General features: G+C 47.9%; 1 protein-coding gene across 3 annotated transcripts in view; it reads left to right on the top strand.

Annotated features, from left to right (window-relative positions):
• The first annotated feature begins 283 nt into the window (after positions 1-283).
• Positions 284-18,648, top strand: part of GRIA1 (glutamate ionotropic receptor AMPA type subunit 1) — a 125,581-nt gene continuing 107,216 nt past the window's right edge. For 2 of the 3 annotated variants that reach the window (XR_012837761.1, XM_010306312.2), the window contains exons 1-2: positions 386-657; positions 2,821-2,958. Coding sequence is in view for 2 of the 3 variants with exons in the window: in XM_010306312.2 (XP_010304614.2) it covers positions 576-657; positions 2,821-2,958 (220 nt within the window). In the remaining variant the exon portion in view is untranslated. Of the gene's footprint in view, positions 658-2,820; positions 2,959-18,648 lie in introns of all 3 variants that reach the window. The other variant, XM_010306313.2, reaches the window with a different exon arrangement.

The following is an 18,648-nucleotide window of genomic DNA, read 5'->3' as shown; positions in this document are numbered from 1 at the left end:
GAGCCGGGCTGTAGAGGCTGATCTGTTCAACTCCCGGACCCAGGGGTGAGAGCCCAGGTTGGGAAGCGATGGATCAGAGCAGAAGTGTTTAAGCCCTTTCTCTAGAGGAGTTTGCCACCTACTGATCTGCAGGTTCCTTCTAGCTCCTGCCAAGAGAAGTTGAGGGGGAAAGCCAGGAATTTAGGGGTAGGTAGGAATTTACCCTTACAGAGCCCAGCCGGGACCCCCGGGGGGAATAGCCGGGGCGGGGTGGGATGCGGTACTCAGCTGTTGAGCTCCAACTGGGAGAAGGCGAATGAGCTGGGTGGAAGCGCCTGGTGTGTGCGTGTTGTGTGTGGCGGGGGAGGGATGTGGATGAGGAGCGGGCTCTCTTTCTTTCTCACGGGGCTCAGTTAATCCTGCTGCCAGGCGGTGTTAAGCAGCAGTCTCAGCGCTGGATTCCGAGCGAGGGAGACGCGCAACCCTGAAGGCGCAGCGGAGGGGAGGCGAGAGAGGCAGCTAAAGAGAGCAGAGCGGGGGAAAAATCAAATCTATGCTTGGAACTGGGCTTCTTTTTCGCCAATGCAAAAGGGAATATGCAGCACATTTTTGCCTTCTTCTGCACCAGTTTCCTAGGGGCGGTGTTAGGGGCCAATTTCCCCAACAATATCCAGATAGGTGAGTGCAGAGCTCGGGGCCGTTTGGGAGTGACGTTCCCCGGCAAGTGGCTAGGGGTGGAGAGGGGGTGGCGGGGGAAAACTGACCCGTTCGTTTGCTTGGAAAGGCAAAATGTGTGTGTGTGTGTGAGAGAGAGAGCGAGCAAGGGGGTGAACAGCGAGGACTGCATTTGTGCCTTGGTATACCAGCTTTGCGAGAGCAGAGGATGTATCAATTTGTCTTTGGGGGAGGGGAAGATTGGGAATAAATGCCTGCACACACACCAACACAGAGGGAGAAAAGTGCCTCTGAAATGGAGGAAGCACGAGGGGAAAAAAAAAAAAAAAAAATCTTGTTTCTTGCTCTGAGAAATGCCTGGGCTGCCATTGTGCGTTGCTGCATTTGCAAAATCAGCGGTTGCATTATACATCTTTGTGAGGATGCTCTCATCTGTAGGTAACTGGGACGAGAGGTAACAAACAGGCGCTCTCTGTTGTTGCTAAAGAATAAGGGCAGAGCTATTGGAGGAAGATTTTGCATTGAAGTCTCTCTTCATTTCATGCTACTTGCTTCCCCTGCGCATCAGCAGTGCCTGTTTGATTCCTTTCTCCCTTCCTGTAACTTCTCAGTGCTCCCCTCCCTCCCCAGGTTTATTATTACTCTCCCATTGATCTTTATTGACGATGGTTTGTAACCTAGCCCCAAATTGTCTTCCCTTGCATGCCGGTTTTCTTTCCCGCCTCCCTTCTCTTTACAATGCCAATCAATTGCCAATCCACCAAGTTCAGGCAACTCCTGCCTGAGTCCAGCTGCACAATCGGTGCTTTTATTGCTGTTGATGCTGCATCCCTGTCTCCCTCCCTTCCTGCCTCCCCTTTACCCCAAATTTGTGCACCATCTCAGATTTTTTCCCTTTCAACACACACATGTAAGAGCTTAGCTCGGCTACTACCATCTTATTCCTCTGACACCATGATCAGGCTGGAGGGTGGCAAGAACGGGGGAGAGGGGGATATTCATGCACAAATAGCCCCTTCCACGCCACACGGAGATGCCCTCTGTACTAAAGATGTGCAAAGTGCCTTTGATAGCAGGTCCTTGCACATTTGTTTCTTCCCTAAGCCATCTGCCCTGGAGGGTGGGCATTGATACTTTCTGCTTCTTTAATTCTACCTTCTTGCTAAGTGCTTTGTTTCCCTACTCGTAATATCCAATAACAGTGCTCCCTTTAAATGCGTATAGATTACAAGACAGTCTGAATTTAATAGCATTTTTCTGGTGGCTGTGAAGGCATCTGCCGCAAGCCAAGTTTCCTGCTGGGGGAGCAGCAGGAAACTTTTCCTAGGGCCACGTTATTACAGGACTTTGTTCCAGGTCCATGGCGGGGAGACAGGCTTTGAACCTGGGTCCAGTCTGGTCCCAGTTCCTATCGTATTTATATCATCCTGTGGTTCTGGGCTTGTCAGTACTTCTGCTCAGATCGATCCTTTTGAGGGTCGAGCTTTTTATTTCCTGCTCTCTGAGTTTGGGCACTGTCACCTGTTAAATTTAGGGTTTCTCCATGCAGCAAACTTCCAGTAGCAGCAGGTGTTTGGCCATGGCGTCCCACGTTGCTCCGGCTCTCGCAGCCCTGTCCCCATCCACCCAGTGCTGCGCCTGTCGGGCCAGGCTCAACCAGTCTGCCCCGTACCCCGGAATCCCCGGAGTAAGGGGGAACCCCTGCACCCCTTCCAGAGCAAACCTCTTTTCTTAGTCAGCAGGGTTTAAACTGAGCCTAATTACAAGTGAGAAGAGGAAGAAAGACTATCATTCCTCCTTTATAAAGGTAACATTGGCAGTGCTTCCATTTCTCTTCCTTAAGGTTATGGGGGTGAGGAGGTTGACCCAAACCCTGTTGTTCATCCTGACCCCGCAGGCTGATGGGCCCAGGGATGCATCAGGGAGGGCTCCTATATGGGATCCAGGCGTTACATAACGCACAGGCTGGAAAGGTTTTCTGCTCCCAGCCTGTCCGCAGTGGGCACAAACCCCTGGGTCTTGTGTGCTGGAGGGTTTTGGAGGGTAGAGGCACTCCCTGGGCTGGGCAGCTGTAGCCTCTGCTGGCAGGAATATTTTGGAATGAAGAGGATGTTAATATGGGTGTGCTTAAGACCTTTCTTCTTGTTGTTCTGTTTTTCTCCCCAGGGGGGTTATTTCCTAATCAACAGTCCCAGGAACATGCGGCTTTTAGGTTTGCGTTGTCTCAGCTCACGGAACCCCCTAAGCTCCTTCCCCAGATCGACATTGTGAACATTAGTGACAGCTTTGAAATGACATACACCTGTAAGTAGTGGCCTTCACCGTGTGCTCTCTTACTTTGGTTTCTTTATTCCTGAATAGGGTTTTTTGTGTCTGAAATGTGAGACATCTTGCTCCAAATGTGCGACTCCTTTAGGGTCCATGCCAGACAACCTTGAACACACAGGCAAAGGATTTCTGTGAATCGGTTTGGTTTGTGCTAAAACAGAGGGGTGAGGTAGTGTTACAATTATTCAGCATGTCTTGCATTTTCTCTTTCATTGCTTCCAAAGTGATATGAAACCCCCAACAATTCATTTCCTTTTGTTTCTCTAACCTCTGCCCGACTCTTCATGTTGAGATTTCATTCCCATATTTCCTATAGCTGTGATACACAACAAAGATATCCCTTTCCACCCACGGGGAGCACAGAAGTCTCTTTTTAGTGTGAACAACTTCTTCTCTAGCCCCAGTTTAGCCATCTGTCCTTGTAATTTAAGAAAGACCTAGCAGAAAACAGCAGCTTGGTGCGAGTGGAGTCTGGATCTACAGTAAGAGGCTGTGCCTAATAATGAGAGAGAGGTAAGAGAGTTCCAGGTTCAAGCACCAGCAAAATCATTGGCTCTAAAGACAATTGTTAAAGACTGAATTCGCACTACAGAGTTGATCCTAGGGTGTGTCTGTGTCCTGCTAAAGCACAGCATGTTAGCCGTGTTGTTCTTTGTGTGTGACATAGTCGGGAAAAGAAAAAAACCTGGCTTGCCAGGTAATGCCAAGATTAGCAGCAACAAATGAGACCAGGAGGGAACCAGAGGAAAACAAAACCCGTAACACAGCCCTGCGGTTGCAACAGGGGCTGTCGCAGCATTTGTTTCCCTTGGAGTGAGCGGTGCTGTGCACAAAGAGTTCGTGCCACTGGGATGCGATGCACAAAGAATTTCTTGGTTCGACCTGGTGTCAGACACTGCTTTCACTCTCTGAGCCTGTGTGTATGAGGACTGTCAGGAGGGACTGGAGGAACCCTTCCCTTTGTAGAGCCCATTGGATTGTTATTGGCTCATGTCCGTGGTATCCCTTTGATTCACAGAAACATCCTCTCTGCAGTTCAGTCATGTGGAGAGTGGGGTAGAGGTGGACACAAACTGTTCTCTCTGCTAAGAAACACACAGAAGGAAAAAATGCTTTCCTGCAAAAAGAACCCAGGAATGTACAGGAGAAGAATTAATAAGGCTCTTTGAAGGGGGGGAAAAAAAAAAAAAAAGAGTTGTGATTTTTTTTCTATTGGAAGGTTTGCAAATACAAGATTGCAGGAATTGGCCAGTATGACATAGGAGAGGGAAGTAATAATTTGGCCACACTTTCACTGGAGTGTCTAATGACACATCTAAAGATTTTCTATTTTCCTTAACATCCCTCTATTTGCCAACTACAAGGTTTCCATCAAGCAAGAGCAACTATTTCAGCTCAAGCCAATGGCACTTCCTTGGCAGGAAAACTAGACAAATAGAAGAAAAAAGACAGACCTTATATCTATATATCTATCAAGGGAAAGCGTCGCCCACCTGGGGTTGAGTTGCTGACTGTGGCTGGGGATGAGCTATTTCAGTGCTGATAGCAGGAAGAAAGCAGAAACTGCAAGAATATCACTAGAATAAATCCTCCATCTGCGCATAGTTTCCCCTCCCTCTCTACGCCTGCCACTGATGATTTTGTTTACAGCATTAACGTTGATAGCAAGACCATGATACTAGTTATGCTTTAGAAACCTGTCGTTAGGACCGTGGGGGCGGGGGTGGTCTCACAAAAGCTGAATGGAAGCAAGACAGCCTCCCAAAGGATGTTCTATTTGAGCTCTATGTAGGGCACATTGTCCTAGATCAGACCAGCAGAGCACTCTGCACAGTCCAACTTCACTTGTCCTCATTTTTCTTTTCTTATAATTAAAAACTTCCTAAGTTCTTCCAGACTATGGAAGGCAGCATTTGTTTTGTGAGCACAAAAGAAGGTGTTATTCCATGTACTGGGGTGGGAACAACAAAACAAAACAAAAAACCCCCAAAAAACTAAAAACCAAAAAAACGCCAGGCTGTTGGAAGCCCTGGTTTTAGTACTCTAGGTAGGGCTGGAGTGAAACTTCTGCCAGAAATTATCTCCTTCCTCATCTTCCAGCAAATTCCCTTCCCAGTTGCCAAGACTAGATATCAGTAGAAAGATCTGTTTATTTATGGAGAATAAAACCCCTGCCCACGCAGTGGTCCTTATCTTCTGATAAAAGCCTGGCCATGCTATGAGTTAAAAGTACCAGTTTTTGTTCCCATGGAGATAGAGAACACAGCGTTGCCTTTTCATTGGCGTTATCTGCTTCTCTGATGGTTAAGTCAAGGGTGTTTGGACCCTGTAAACCTGGTGCTGTCTCTTATCAGGGTCTCCAGCAGGACATCTGAGGAAGACTAGTAGGTCCCAGCCCCATGGCAAGTCCTGCCTTGTGCTACGATCCGGCCTCGTGTGCCACATGTAGTCCTTATGGCAAGTGCCTGAAAGCAGCACAATTCAAAATACTGAATATATATTAAGAATCAGCAGTGACAGCAGAAGCAAAAAGCCTTGTTGGGCCACTTGCGGGGTGATGCTGAAGTGGCGGAATGAACTGCAGCAAAATGACAGCACCCTGTCTAAGGAGATCGTATGCAAAATGTATCTCAGCATCAACTGTGACTGTCTACCTCTGCCTGACATATATCTGCTTACCAGTTAGGATGAGCAAGCTTTGGTGTGACAGTGGGTGAATTTACAGTAGAGATGCACCCATTTGTGCACAGGTGACTGTGATAGGGAGCTGTTAATGATGTGCTAGTGACGATCGTCAATTGGTAACAATAATATCCATGAAAGTGATAAATCTGTAAAATATCAGGAGGCTGCTGTTGTCACCAGGCTGTCGCTGTGACAGCCCTGCAATAGATTTTGTATTTCTGATGCTTGCAGTTGTGGATGTTTTATCGTTACGCAGTGATTGTGAATATCTCTGTGTGGGGCAGCATCCACCTACGGGTCCTGTGGTCCCTGTGCATAACACATCAGTGGCTTATGATTTTAAGCAAACCGTAATCATTAAGAAAGCAAAAATAGGTAGTAGATACAACGTGCCATAACCTCATATTTCATGTGTGTGGTTGATGCTAATGTTGTTGCATCAGTGAAGCATGGGCACATTTCAATAACTGAAATATCTCCCTGAATTCATTCCATCCCACAGGATAGATGGTAACGAACAGGCTCTGTGTTTGCAGCTGGGTGCGTGGTGTGGCATACTGGTATGAAAATACATACCTGCCGCTTTAAGGGTTCTTAACTAAAGGTTAGGAGACTTAATATTTTTGTGCTGTTTCTTCAAAGGCCGAGGGAATTGTTTACAGGGAGGGTGAATTTAGAGTCCTTCCTTCAGCAGAAGCATACAGCAGTGCCAGGTGACTATAAAGGGTAGAACGATGGTGTGGCGTAGCTGAAGGGTTTGCCTAGTGACGTAGCAGAGCAAAACCCTTCTGATCAGCTTTAAAGACATGTGCACGGGTTCTGTCATCAGCCGTGTTTGGAAAAGAGCTTTATGGCCTCAAGACAGTCGCTAGCAAACTCTGCCTTGCTGGGTTTTGCCGTGACTGACTGCGCTCAGGGGCAGACCTAACACGGCAGGGTTGATGCTGCAGGTCAGAGCTGAGAGGTGTGGGGACAGGGGTCTCGGTGCTGGATGTGAGGACACAGGAGGTCCGAAGCTTAGCAGAGAGCTGCAAATTCCTATCCCTGGCAGGTCCATGGTGGACACGAGCACTGTGTCCTGTTGGCAGCAAAGGGATCCAGTGCTGGGAACAATTTTTTCTTATTCCTTGTCTCAGCCTCCATTCGCGCACACGTAATGCACATCCCCATCCTGTGCATAGCCCAGCTTCTCAGGGGATGTGAGTTGCTTCAGCCCAAGCTCCTTGCCTTTATTTAATTTGTGGTGCGGAGCCTCCTGCTTTCAGCCTCTGGCCGGAGTCCCCAGGTGAGCCCTGGCAGCGTCAGGCAGACGGTGGTGGTTGCTCTCGCTGCCCGGGAAAGACGATTGCTCAGCGACAGATTTCCCTGGCAGTGGCCTGGGGGACATGCCCTGTTGAGCGGTGCTTGCAGAAGGTGAGTCACCAGCTTGGTAAATCTGTCCCTGCAAAACTTCAGGCCACTTTGTGGGGATGACCAAGGACTAAAAAAAACCTCCATTCAGCACAGAGCCCTGCACCTTTGCTGGGGCAGCCATCAGCTTTTGTGCGTGCTTAGGTGTTGGGCTACTGAGAAGGGACATTTAGGAGCTGTCGACCTGAAACGCAGAGGTCTGCACAGGACAGCCGCAGGATCTTGCAGCTGCAAGAAAACTGGAAGAGGCTGACAAACAATGTTTATCCCTCTCCTTCCATGTATGCACAGCTGCAGGTACTGTGGGGTCCTCATACTGCGTAGGGGCTGTGGGTGCTGCTAGAATATCAACAGTTGAATCTGCATTAGAAAATGAACGTGTACTTTGGAATCTGTTCGTATTTTATGAAGGCCTCCCAGCACCAATTAAAGAGGGATTTGTAGTGATCATTCGCTCTGTGCTTATGTTCTTATCAATAGCAGTGAGCTTTAGATTCAGATCAGCTGTGAAATGAAGTATTTCTTTCTCTTATTTCTCGGATACTTACGTATATAGACAGACTATTTCTGGAGATTGCTTTTTATCTCTTAAATTACCTCTCAGAGACAGGAAGGAATAGGCAAACATTTGAATGTTCTCAAACGACTATCTAAATTTGGCTTAATTAAACAATTATTGTGTGTTGAATTTAAAGGAAGCTTCTTTGTTGACAAACATACGATGGTCGCCATTTCTTGGAAAGGTGTTGCTATAATTATTCCAGCAGCAATCAATTAAAATGCAATTTTTATAATTAAACTTCCACAGTCTAAATAAGCCCAGCCCTGTAATAGTATGTAATTGTTGTGGTGTTGGTAGACTTGTTTTTATTTTCGCAGTGTCAGAAATCTCTTGTAAATGCTTTGGGATTTTTTTTTCCCCGCAGAGCTCAGGATGCTAGCTATGACTATTTAATGTGAGGTAAGGCGACAGAAACATGGATTTAATGATCAGATGCGGTCTGATTAATACAACAGAGGTACTACAAGGAAATACATCTCCATAGATTTTGTAATAGGAAAAGGTGTGATGCAGGCAGATGAATCACAGAGCATCAATTCATGTTAGATGGAATTCAGGTTAAGAATGTTCAGTTTCTGGCAGGGATGGGCTGAGGCTTTCTAGCAGTTGCATGTTTGTTTAATGAAATGCCAGCACCTTACAGAGTCAGGTCCAGCTCTAAGGAGGGTGCTGATGGGTGAAATCCTGCCACAGAGGAGGGAGCGGGTCCTGGGAGCGACACTGGCCTCCTGTGTCCGAGGTGTCTGCAGGGGGTCTGAGGTGGGTGCTGGGTGCTTGGCAGTCACAGCCACCACTGAAGAAGGTGGGACCTCATCCCGTGTGCTTTCCTCAAACAGGAAAAGCATTTAAGAAACAAGCGCAAAGCCGTTTCCTCAGCTACGGATGCCAGGACAGGGCGGGCTGTCTTGTCTGCCTTCATGGATCTGGGCACGGAGGGCCAATACCATCAGCAGGGACGTTGATGGGGGTCCACTGCCGTTTGGGGAAGGCAGCCCTGCCGAGAGGCTGGCAGCGCGCGTCAGGCATCAGGAACGAGTTTCCCAGAGTCTTGTGTATCCGTTTCTCTCCAAAGGGCACGGGGGCGCTTAGGCTTTGCATGACTATTTTTATGTATTTAATTTTTGATCCTGGTCTGTGGGAGCAGTGCCTGGGGAGAAAAGCTGATATAGAATAGAATCATAGAATTGTTTAGGTTGGAAAAGACCTTTAAGATCATTGAGTCCAACTGTTAATCTAACACTGCCAAGTCCACCACTAAACCGTGTCCCCAAGCGCCACATCTACACGTGGTGCAAGTAGGAAAAATCAGAGGAAGAATAAGGGGAATTTCACATCTGCAAATCTATCTGCTCATCTGGAAAGGATCCCAAATCCTCGTTGGTGACAAGCAAAAAAGAGCGAAGAAGTAAAATTTGGGCTCTGCAGCAGGCAGAGAAGGGATTTGAGAAAGTGAGCAGCAGAGGCCAGACCTGTCCATTGTGTGACAGTCACAGTTTTCACTCACAGCTTATCCTTTCTTCTCTGAAAATAAAGCTTTTTCATGTGAATAGGGATCCTACTAAGCCAGAAACACACAGGCTTTATTTTTTAGCATATTAGCAAGGTGAGAGTGGAAATCTTCATGTGGCTGCAAGGAAGGCAGCGTGGGGAAGCATGCCATTCCTTTCCAAAACTCTAGTGGGAATTTTAGATATATACGTTTACATTTCTCTTAGTAGGGTTAGAGCCCCAAAGGCAACAGCCAGTGGAAACGGAAACTGTCCCGGATAACTTCAGTAACACGTGGAGCTCAGAGCAAACACAAAATCAACATGCTCCTTAAAGAGGCAATAAGTCAGAGAGACTTTAATATTCTGCAGATCCAAATTCTCCGGGGTGCAGTATTAACACAAGTCTGAAGACAAAAATGTGTTTATTTCAACTGCATTCCTTTAAAGAGAGATGGGGTTTTACGTCTCTGCCTTTAGTTGTGTAGAACGGAAACGGGGTAATGTTTTTCCCAGTGAAAAGTGCTGTCTGGCAGAGCAAGGGATGTGCTCTGGGAGATTACATGGGCTCCTGAGGAAGTCAGATACTAGGCAAGATGCAGAAGAAGAGCTGAACCGAGCCATTAGCAATCCACCATCATCCCAGAAAAAACCCCCACATTTCAAAATAATACCAAATGATTAGAATAATAACAGCATGCTATCCAGCAGAAATTGTTCCCTGCTCACCTGCTGAACTGATCGCTCATTAGCTTACACAGTAATGAGTCTCTAGTTGATTTTCTCATGCTGCCCTTTAGCAGCCAGACCTGCTTGTTCCCTTTGGGGCATTCTTAAAAAAAGCCACACACACCACAACAGCACAAAAGAATAAAAAAAAAACCCACAGCAATTATACTCTTTTTATTAATGTATATTGGTTATTTTTCCTATTTTCTGCAAACCACACCCTTGCCAACCCTCGGCCAGGGTTGCAGTTCAGGAGGAGACGTGCTTATGCATCACAGGACTGATTGATCCCTTGAGGAAGTAGCAGTGAGAGGCAATGAAGAGATGAGTAACAACTACAAATTGCTATATCTTGACTTCTTCAAGAGGGTCTTTTCATTCTTTGATTTTATTTGTTTTTGACAGAGTGGAGGAGTGCAAAAGAAAACAACTGATGTCAAAGATTGAGATGTAACATAGAACTGATGGCAGGATTCTTGTGTGGATATATGTGGCATGTGTGTCTGCATTTCTCTATATGCTATAGACATCTTGGCTTTAATTTAATAAGTGAGGTCCCGTAACTATGCTAATAGAGATGAAGCAGGAGGGAGATGAAAGATTGAGGGTTGGAGGAGGATATGGAAGCTACTGTGGGTAATGTGGAAGGATCTCACATGAAAGGGAGGGCTATTTCTCACCTCCCCGCCCTCCCAAACACTTTAGCAGTAAGCTTCAACAGGCAAAAGACATCAGTGACTACGCTGATTCAGATGTGGTTTTTCTCCTGCTGATATCCCCTGAGCCTTGTTAGCTTTCCTTTCATGCAGCACCCACACTCCATTCAGTGCCATCCGTGAGAAAATTGACAGTGTGGCTATTCTGGCAGGTGAGCAGCAGAAAAAAACACACACCAGTAGGCGTGGGAGCTTGTGGGGAGAGCACGGAGAGTGAGGTCCAACAGAGAGCACACAGGGATGGAGGATGGAGAAACATGGGGTCAGGAGACCCAGCGTGGGAAAGAGGACAGGCAGGAGCTCTAGAGGGGCCATGGACACGCTGTAGCTGGAGTTTTCCCTTGTCTCTCTTTTCAGCCCTTACCTAAGCCTGGGGAGGTTTAGCTTTCTCAGAGCTCTTCCTCCTTCTGCCCAAATATGAGCTGGATCCTGCTGGCGTCTCCGATCTGGCCAGACCATAGCTCAGCTCGCTCCTGGCCTCCCTCCTCCTCGGTGCTTAGGGCAGGGAATCCCCTGGTTACTGCAAACTGCCAGTGTGTTTAACCCAGCCTGCAGCCCTCTTGCTGCTGCTGTGACAGTCCCACACACCACTGTGCTTTCCCCTCGGTCAGTCTTGCACAGCATACTTACTGCATGATAAGCGTGTGCCATTTACACACGGCTAATTGCACGATGCACGTGAGCGGGTGGCCGTGTGCTGGTCCTGAGATGGGACCGTTTGGCCAGGGAAAAGGGAGACAACGAACGCTGAGATGCAGACCACAGTGGGATGAAGGTTAGCAGGAAAGGAGGCTCTTGGAGCACACGTGGCAGAGGAGACTTGGAGGTGACCCGTGCGATCGGTGTCTAGCAGGGACCCAGATTGGCAGAGAAATGGGGGCAGGTCTGGGCCGCAAGCACTGCGTCTGCAAAGGGCAGGAGCCGCAGCTGAGAAGGAGGCCTGGCCTGCAGGGAGTTCGGGAGAAATGTCTTTGTGCAGAAGGTGATTAATGTCTTTAATGAACTACCAAAGGAAGTAATAGAAAGCCAAACACATATGGCTGCAGCAGGGGAAGGGGCCGAGAGGACGTTGCTGTTGCGGAAAAGGATGGGGAAGCGAGCTGCAGCGATGCCGTTTCCAGTTCACTGTCCCAGAAAAACAGTCGGGCACAGCAGCTGTCCCTAGTCCGTCCCGAGCAAAGGCAGAGCTGAGTGCATTTCACAGATTTAATCAGAATTAATTCAGTCTTCCTGCCTGTCCTGGTTTTGGGGTCTTTCCTGCTCATTTCGTTATGTCTGTACCAACCAAAACCCACTGTCTGCAGCTTCAAGGTGTGGGGATGGTAATTTGGGAGCCCCCGTGCTCCTCTGTTGTGAGGAGAGCAGAGCCTCGCTGGAGGCTGGGACCCGGATTAGCCTAGGCTGGCAGGCATTAAGAGTCTTCACTTGTTTGGGAACTCACAAGAAATAACGTGGATGAATTCAGGCAAATTTCTAACATTGAGTCATCTATATCATAACATCCTCTACCTTTAGCAACCTTGTGTGCCAGACTCAGCAGAGACCTCAGAGGGAGCAGATACCAGCACCTCTCCTGAACCCGCAGAGCCCCACGCATCCCGGGGCTTGCAGCAGGACGCCCATTCGCAGTCACCCACGGACTGGAAAACCAGCTCTTCATGTTCCCAGACATGCCCATGTTTGTGTGCTAATAATTAGGGGGGCAATGAGTTCACTGTGCAGCCCCCCAGGTAGGAGGGGAGATAGCTCCTGCATTTCCCCCCCCGTTCCCAGAGCAACCACACACCTTCAGAGATGAGCCCTTCCCCAAAAAGCCCACATCACCTCTTGTTCTGGAGTAACTAGTACTAGTTTGGGGTACAGGCTTGCTCTGTCAAAGAGGAAACTCTTGTTCAAGCATTGTCACAGTTTTAGTGAAGCTTAACATTCATGCTGAAGTGGAAAAATCACCATTCACCATCTCAGATAGCAGCTGTGAGTTAAAAGACCATTCCCAAACTTCTTTTCTTGGGGAGCTTTAGCCCAGCAAAGCTTGTTCTCAAGTGAAGTCCTTATATGTGTCCTCAGTACAAATGCTGGATGCGTTTTCCCCTCATTAAACTTTTCCTTCCTCTGTGAAGCACCATGTAAAGCAACAGAATTGCACGCTTACCAGGTCAGTTCTGCTTTGGCAGATGTCTGTGGGGAGACAGAAGAAAAGAGGGGAAGAACCAAGCCCAAGCCTGACCCAGGGTGCTCGTGCCATGTCACTGCCTATGTGCCTTAGCAGCGTCCTTAAGCTGCAGGTCCTAAGTCTGTAAAGCATGAAGAAGGGAATTTGTCCTCTCTGACTTTTCTGGCTAAGGACTAGTTGCCCTTATCTAAGCTAGTCATCAAGGTTACCTCTGTAATCAGCAGAGAGCCCACCAGTGAGCAATCCTGTCCAACTGTCTTAGGCACCCATCCTAGTACGGGAGAAATTGTCCTCCAGAGGTGCCCGCTTATCTCTCTTGTTGGTACGGGAAGCCAATGTGACAAACTTGGCTTAGCTTACCGTGAGACCTTGAGAGTTAGGTGAGATGAATCCTACCCGAAGTGTCTGCAGTATTATGTCCTTCTGCTAATTCCTCAATACTCTGCTGAAGGTGATACCTGAGCGGTACCAAACGTTTTCCTGCTCTCCCTGCAAGCAGCCTGTAAAGGCTTTGATAAAAGCAGGCATCACGTTGCAAACAGGCAGTTCGCGGTTGGCTATTCTGATGTATTGCTAAGAAGTGATGAAAACATATGTTCATGGCATAGAAACTGCTCTTCTCAGGTTCACCTTCTGTATTTCAGTACAGTACCACAGTGGCTCCTCAAGGGCAGGCGTCTGCCATCATCCTGAGACGTGCTCTCATCCTCTTGGCCTCTTTTATTTCTCGCTTTTCATGGGCTCGCTGCTGGCAGTAGTGTTTGCAGTGCTCTAACGACAATGCCTGGGTTTGCTTTTGCTGTCTTTAAGCAGATCTCTTTCTCCCTCTTTCTGTCGATATGCTCCTGGCTGATACTGCCTTTCCCTAGGAGTAGGCTCCAGGGGATCATAGAGTCGGTATCATCAGGGGAGGAATGCCGTCAGATGCTAACTGTAGCATTTTCAAAATAGCACCTAGGGATTTGACTGAGCAATCCCCACTAGCTCTAATGGAAAGAGTATGGCTAAGCCCTGTGTGGCACTGGAACAAACAATCTTGTAAGCTTTTTTTATTTGGGGGAAAAAAAAGACAAAATTATTTGGCCAAAAAGAAAAAGTCATTTCTAAAGTAGCATCCTTTAGCAGCAGAGCTAAATGAGACCCAAACCCCTAGATGAAAACACACCTGAAAATCCCTGGGGTACTCTGAATCCCATCCTGCTCTGGTCCTGAATCCTGATTGCCATTTGACAGCAATCTCAGAGGAGTGTGATAGCGATGTGCGTTCAGGTTTCCTGTTTCAAGCCTATCTCTGGAAGAAAAGTAAAAGTGTCAATCCAAACTAGCAACTCCACCAGGACAACTTTGAAAACAAAATTTAAAAAAAATATATAAAATCCCCCTTGGCTCCCAGGGCTGTGCAGTGAAATCTAGAGCAGTGTAGTAGAGGCTGGTGGTGGAGGGAATTGGGGTCAAGTTGACGGAGCAGCATCCTCTGGTGGGACTGCAGGAGCCTTTGGCGAAGGTGTGGTTGTCTCAGCACCGTCTGCGCTGTGTGGGGGCTGCAGCCGGAGGAATGAGGTGCGTTGCTGTAGGACTACGGGCGCTCATGCTATAGGATGGTTCATGTCCAGAGCTGCAAGAGGTGCTGCAGACGTGTAGTGTGTAGGGGTTAAGATTTGCAGTGTTTTTCCTGGCTATCCTTGCCTGCAGCCAATGCAGCAAATTATTCACTTTCAACAACAGCAAATTTACATCAAAAAAAGGCTCCATCAAAAAGAAATCGCATTTGACAGTCTCCCTTTAGCCACAGGAGAGCAGCAAGCAGACAGGCACAGGAGGCTGCCTTCCTGTCCCTCGCTGTCTGTGTGTTCTGTGGTTTTGGCATTGCGAAAATGGGAAGCAGCTGTAAGCCCTTTGGATCACAAATGGATCTGGGAGTCTGCTACCTCTGCTAACAACTCATTTATTATCAGGAAGCAGACAGTTTCCTCTGAGCCAGTGCAATCTATTATTTCTTAAAGATGCTGTGTGAGATTGAAAGAATTTGCTTTAAGAATTGGCACCTGGAGGCCAGCAACGAGCCCATCTTTGGGAAGAAATCTTCCTCACTGGGATTTCTTTTTCCCAGCTTCAGCTGGAGCAGTCCATGGGTATCACTTCCCAGGGTGGGCAGGGAGAGGAATGTGCAGCCCACGCACTCTTTCCTCTGAAAAGTTCGAGAGCATCCCTGGTCTGAAAAATTCCTTAAGAGAAACGAGGGCCCTTTGCTTCTCTCTCCGTGCACAAACTACTGATGATGGGAGGGTTAAGAGGCTATTCCAGCCCCCTTGCATGAAACCCATAAGTGCAGCTCCAGGCAGGTTAAGTCTGCCACGCACAATATCCCACCCACAATCGACACCTGCTGCTGCCTGGCCTGGATTTCACGCTGTTTCAGCACAGCACCGCTTCCTCTGCCCCGTCAGCCCATTTGGTCCCCCAAAGTGTGGGGTTACACAGTGGGAAAGGGGCTGTGGGCCCAGGCTGAAGCCCCAAACAAGTCCCTGCACCCAGACACCGTCAGTCAAAGCAGCTCGCCCAAAGGGCTCTTCCCTGTCATATTGCACCAGGCAAGGGGCCAGGCGAGGGTCCGGTGGGGTCTCCTGTGCAGATGTTGAGTGGTCTGATGTGGGCACTCCAAATCCAACCCTCCTTAGCTATAGAGAGCACTGAGGTGATGAAAGCCCGTGTTAATTATGCTCCTTGCAGCAGCTATGAGCTCACACCAGTGTTTTTGGCTGCTGTTATCTCCTGGCTGCTTAAAATCTTGGGCGCCCAACGTGCTTCAAGGGAATTTGCTGTCAGAGTCAGCAGGAGAGATGGTAAGATGTGTGGTGTGTGCAGCAGCCTTGGGGTTGTGTGCAGCAGCAGGAGATGGGGTGCCCCCAGGTGATGGAGCACTGTGACCCTCTGCAGCTATTTTTCTTAGTTTTCATGTTTAGTCGGTTGATGTGGTTTAACCTTTCTTCCTGCAATTTGCACTCATAAATTATTCAAAGCCGGCATTTGTCTTAATTTTGGTTTGTTTTTTAAACATCTTTTCAGTGTGAAGGGAAGTCAGGGCTACACATACTTGGTTCTGCACTATCAATTTCCTGGATTGCAAATGAAGCCCTTTCTAAAGAAGGTTCACTTGATCCAAAAGCACTCGAGAGGATTTTGTATTCTGTGATCCTGTCGCTTCTGTCTTTACCTTTCCTGCAGATTTTGCCGAGCAACGCTATGCTCCACCCCGATTTTTGTTCATTCTTCCCTGCAGCAGAATTTCCTCTTGGCCGCTCTGCTCCTGTCTGTGCCTGTAACTGTTGCAAACCTCATGCTTAAGATGTCACGACGATCTCGTGGCTGTCATGGTTCCTGCTGTTCACCTGTTGCATCTCCCTGTTGTCATGAAATTAGTAAGCTCTCACAGCAGTGTTTTACCGTTATATTTGTTTATCAAATATTTGGCGTCCTGATTGTTAGCATGGGCCTGTAAGTACCAAAAATCAGATCTTTAAAGGCATTTCAATGTTTACTGGTTCTTCCAGGAGTATCAGTACCTAAATGTGATATAGCGTGTTCTAAATGATACTGTGTCCCTGTGGGTCTGGTTCAAGCGCAGCACAAACAGGATTGATGGCTTTTTATTTTTATTTTATCCAAACCATTTTGTTGTTGTTGTTGTTAAAAGAATAAGCCAAAATCAGGATTATAGGTCAATGATTTTTTTTTCATGATAGGTGTGTGTTTCTGCTCTTCCGTTCTGTGACGATGCTGCTGTCGGCTGCAGAACAGGCTCTAACGGCAGCTAAACTGCGATGCACAGTAGGACAGGATTGCTCCCGTGCTCCACTTTCCTCCTGCTTGTACATGGGTGAGCCAGAGGTGCTCACCCCATCTCTGAGTACTTTTGACTCAGCTACACTTGGGTGGGCAAGGGGAAAGGGCAGGGCTGGGTGCTCCAGCCTGGCTGTGCTGTGGTGGAGGGTGCAGAGTTTGCACCGCTGCATTCAGGTCCTCCTCTCTGGCTTGGTTTGGCATGGTGCTGTAGGATACCTCGTGGGGGAGCTGATCCCCTTCCCCAGATCCTCATCTCTCAGAGAGATCTTGCTTTGGGATCTTGCATCAATCTCACACCTTATTTTCTGCTTTGTCAGAAGAATGTCCCGCCAAGATCAGATGACTGAGGAGATCTAATGGCTTCTTTGTGGCATTTCTTTTCTCAAGGGAAGACAGGGGAAAAAAATGTGCCAGAGGATACACTAAGACATCAGTGGTTAAAAAAAAAAAAAAGTCTTGAAAAGGGTGTCTTGAGGGGAAAAAAAAAAAAAAAAGAGGGAATTGAGTTTTAGGCAAGTTGTAGAATCAGGGACAGATGATAAATGGGAGCTGAAGGCTTGTGGCAAGTGCATTAGAGGCAGCCTTTAATGTGTTCTTTAAATCAACACTTGTTGCAGTTTGGCCCCATCTGCAGACAGCAGCTAAAGCGAGCAGTGAAATGCCTCCTCTGATCCTGCGTCCCATCACTCTAACCGTGGGGCTGTGCGATTAGCGAAGGCACCAGCATGAAAACGGACAAAGTCTGAGGTCCTGAAAGAGCAGCACCTGATGCATTGGGCCGTGTAGGCTTTTCTGCAAGGAACCTAATCACTTTTCTGCAAGGACTAATCACTTTTCAGACATGTCCTTATGTTAACAGACCTTGACTTCAAGTCTCGAATGACCTACCTGTGCCTTTGAGACTGTGGTTGCGTTGGTAGCTTTCCTTTCTCTTGCATGCAAAGCTGCATATGAAGGGTGGCTTTTTTTTTTTTTTTTTCTTGCTTAGGCTCATGTTTACAGTCCTTGCTGATGAACCTGACCCCCATTCAGGAGGGTCCGTAGATCCCTGGCAGGTGAGGATGGCTGTCTGGCTGGTACCCAGAGCTCTCCCGTGTCTGCTGACACACGAGCAGCAGGGGATGACGTCTGGGAAGTGATGGGGGAACTACTCTTCTCCTGGAAGTGCCAGGCAGCATATGGGTAAAGGCCATGTAGGTGCTTGAGTGGGTGAACACAGACTACCTGTGCATGCAGGATCCTCGGAAACACTTTCCTCAAACAGACTTTGCCACAGAGCAGCCTGGCAAAGTGGAAGTGCCAAGGGGCCAGGCTGAGTGGCCACAGCCCATATTATTCACCATCTGTTTTCCCATTCTTGTTATGACACCAAAAGAATGTCCTTCACATTGGTAGCGTAGGCTCATTCATCTCCGCTCCCCAAGTGACAAGAGCATGATTCACTTGCTTGTCTCAATCTTCGTCTTCCTCCCCAAACATGGTGCTGGGGTTCAGCCCATATGGCCGGCCGGCTTGGCTGATACCCTTCACGCCATGCTGCCTTGCCAGAGTTGGGACACACATAGTGCTGGGGACATATGCTGACACGACTGAGCCACTTTGGAAGAGGAGGGACTGAACCAGCTCTCCTTCTCCCCCGCTGCCTACAGGGAAGCCTTTAATCTCCTGGTGGGGAGAAATTCATGGAGATGCATTTCAAATACTAACTCTTGCACAGAGGAGGACGGCTTCTCTTGATTTCAATTTTGGGTAGCACCAGGTGGCCTCGTGGTGGGTGAAGCTTTTCCATTCGGCTCAGCCGATATGCCCTTAATTTTCATTTTTGGTCTTCAAAGTCTGAAGAAAGATTATCAATAACTCTCATTTGAGTGAAGCCTTTCTTCTGTAGACAAACTTCCTTAGGAAAAAAACAGTTAAAGGCTGTGGATCCTCTGCTTGTTTGAGGAAAGCCTGACATCCCACTAGAAGTGGCAAGTGGCTTGCTCCCTCTGCATGTCTTGCAGGCTTCCTCTCCACTACACGTAAGGAAGGCAATTTGAGGGCTCTTGCCTCCCATGATCA

This window comes from Balearica regulorum, chromosome 14, assembly GCF_011004875.1.
Source record: "Balearica regulorum gibbericeps isolate bBalReg1 chromosome 14, bBalReg1.pri, whole genome shotgun sequence".
Lineage (NCBI taxonomy): Eukaryota > Metazoa > Chordata > Aves > Gruiformes > Gruidae > Balearica > Balearica regulorum.
This window is presented reverse-complemented; position numbering and strand designations above follow the sequence as displayed.